Source organism: Cyprinodon variegatus, unplaced genomic scaffold, assembly GCF_000732505.1.
Source record: "Cyprinodon variegatus isolate N-32 unplaced genomic scaffold, C_variegatus-1.0 Scaffold3514, whole genome shotgun sequence".
Classification (NCBI taxonomy): domain Eukaryota; kingdom Metazoa; phylum Chordata; class Actinopteri; order Cyprinodontiformes; family Cyprinodontidae; genus Cyprinodon; species Cyprinodon variegatus.
In genome coordinates, this window is record NW_015153967.1 from 5076 (window position 1) to 6691 (window position 1616).

Below are 1616 nucleotides of genomic sequence, written 5' to 3' on the forward strand. Positions count from 1 at the left end.
CCAACCTCTGTTACCTTTGGCTAAAGAAAATGAGCTGAAAATAGAGGCAAAAACAGAGATTATTGGTGGGGACATGTCCACACCAGTCCTTCACAAAGTTACTTCTGTTCAATGAGCCCTCCAATGTGTCACAACCATGAGTTCATGCTTCTTCTCTTGCTTTCTTGAGCTCGAACTCAACACTACTCCTGACATTTTGAATTGCAAAAAATTCCTGGATGGGAAACGAAACGTCTTCAAACTTGGAAACAAAATCCAGCGGATTGTTTTTAATTTTCTTTTTTGGGAGTTTTTCCTGAAAAGTAGTTAATCCAACCAGGCAGTTTACTTTCTCAGGTTGGTTCCTCCTTCAAAGTGATAAAGGTTGACTTTAGCCACAGAAACAGGTCAGTAGGACAGTAGGAGAGAATCTACAGGGGCATAAAAAGCAAACTAGCTTGAACTCATGGGTGTGACTTATTAAGGACCTCATAGTATTGAACCTGCATGCAAGAAAAGTTCAAAATATGCTTGAAGACTCAGTATTTATTATACATGTGTACTTTTAGGAGAATTCTGTCTTCATATCAGAAAAATCCTTGGTTTTTACCAGCAATGATTTACAGTCATCATTACTAAGGAGAATATATAAACCATCTGATGATCTTTCAGGCGAACATGAATGTTTAAGTCATGTAACTCCTGAGTAAATGAGTGCCGTACCAATACCAAAGGGTATGAAAAACTCTCTCCTCAGCAACTTTCCATCATCATCCAGGAACCGAGCCGGGTTGAAAGCGCTTGGATCGTCCCACACACTGGGATCTCTATGGACCGAATACAAGTTGGGCATTATAACTGTTCCCTTGGGGATGGTGAAGCCTCTGAACTCTGAAACAACAGCGTAAGAGAAGATGGTCAATCTCCATCTCTGTGAAATCCATGAGATCAGTTATCTTATTATTCAGGGGTGGCGTTACCTGTGGTCTCTGAAGCCATGTGAGGAATGCCGAGAGGAACCACTGCCGTCAGTCTCTGCACTTCCATGATGGCGGCTTCAGTAAAAGGCAAACTTCCTCTGTCGGTCAGAGACGGAGGACGCTGGCTGCCCACCACTTGGTCGATCTCTGCCTGGACCTGCTCTGAAATCCAAACAGAAAGGTGGATTCACCATGGCAACCAGAGCAAACAAGTGCATCCAGATTAAAATGAGGACAACAATTAAATTGCTGACCTGTCAGTTTCTGTTGTGAAGAAGTGGTTAAATATTTACTGAGTGAGACAGACGATCTTAAACCCAAAAAACAGGAAGTGCAGCAGACATGGGAACCCGCTGGATATGAATTCCTTTTTTAATTTTTCATTTTTAACCAATATTCTGCATGAAAGGGGAAGAGAGCATCTAGACTTACAGCCACAGACCTTCATGTTTTCTTTAGGGATTTCAGACTGAAACCATAAACTGGGAAGCTGCAGCAAAACAACTAATACCGTTCAGATAATAACAATCTGAAACATACAGCATGCCCCCTCCTTTAGTCTGACACCCCTAAATCTACCAGCGCTACTATCCACAAGTCTGTACATATAGTCCATCTGTTTGTGTTTTAGCTTCAGGGTAAAAGCAGCTGCTTTTA

General features: G+C 41.9%; 1 protein-coding gene across 1 annotated transcript; it reads right to left on the reverse strand.

The window, feature by feature from the left end:
* Positions 1–401: 401 nt before the first annotated feature.
* LOC107081230 (cytochrome P450 2U1-like) lies at positions 402–1156 on the reverse strand. Its single transcript, XM_015369431.1, has 2 exons — positions 960–1156; positions 402–870 (listed from the first exon to the last, which is right to left on the reverse strand). Exons 1-2 carry the CDS (start codon positions 1024–1026, stop codon positions 671–673), a joined length of 267 nt encoding a protein of 88 aa, XP_015224917.1. The 5' UTR covers positions 1027–1156; the 3' UTR covers positions 402–670.
* Between the last annotated feature and the right edge of the window lie 460 nt (positions 1157–1616).

Excerpts from the sequence above, each read along its gene's own strand:
- LOC107081230 (XM_015369431.1), bottom strand. The coding sequence starts at position 1,026 with ATGGAAGTGCAGAGACTGACGGCAGTGGTTCCTCTCGGCATTCCTCAC. Across the intron at positions 871-959 it reads CATGGCTTCAGAGACCACAG|AGTTCAGAGGCTTCACCATC; the intron begins GTAACGCCACCC and ends CTGTTGTTTCAG.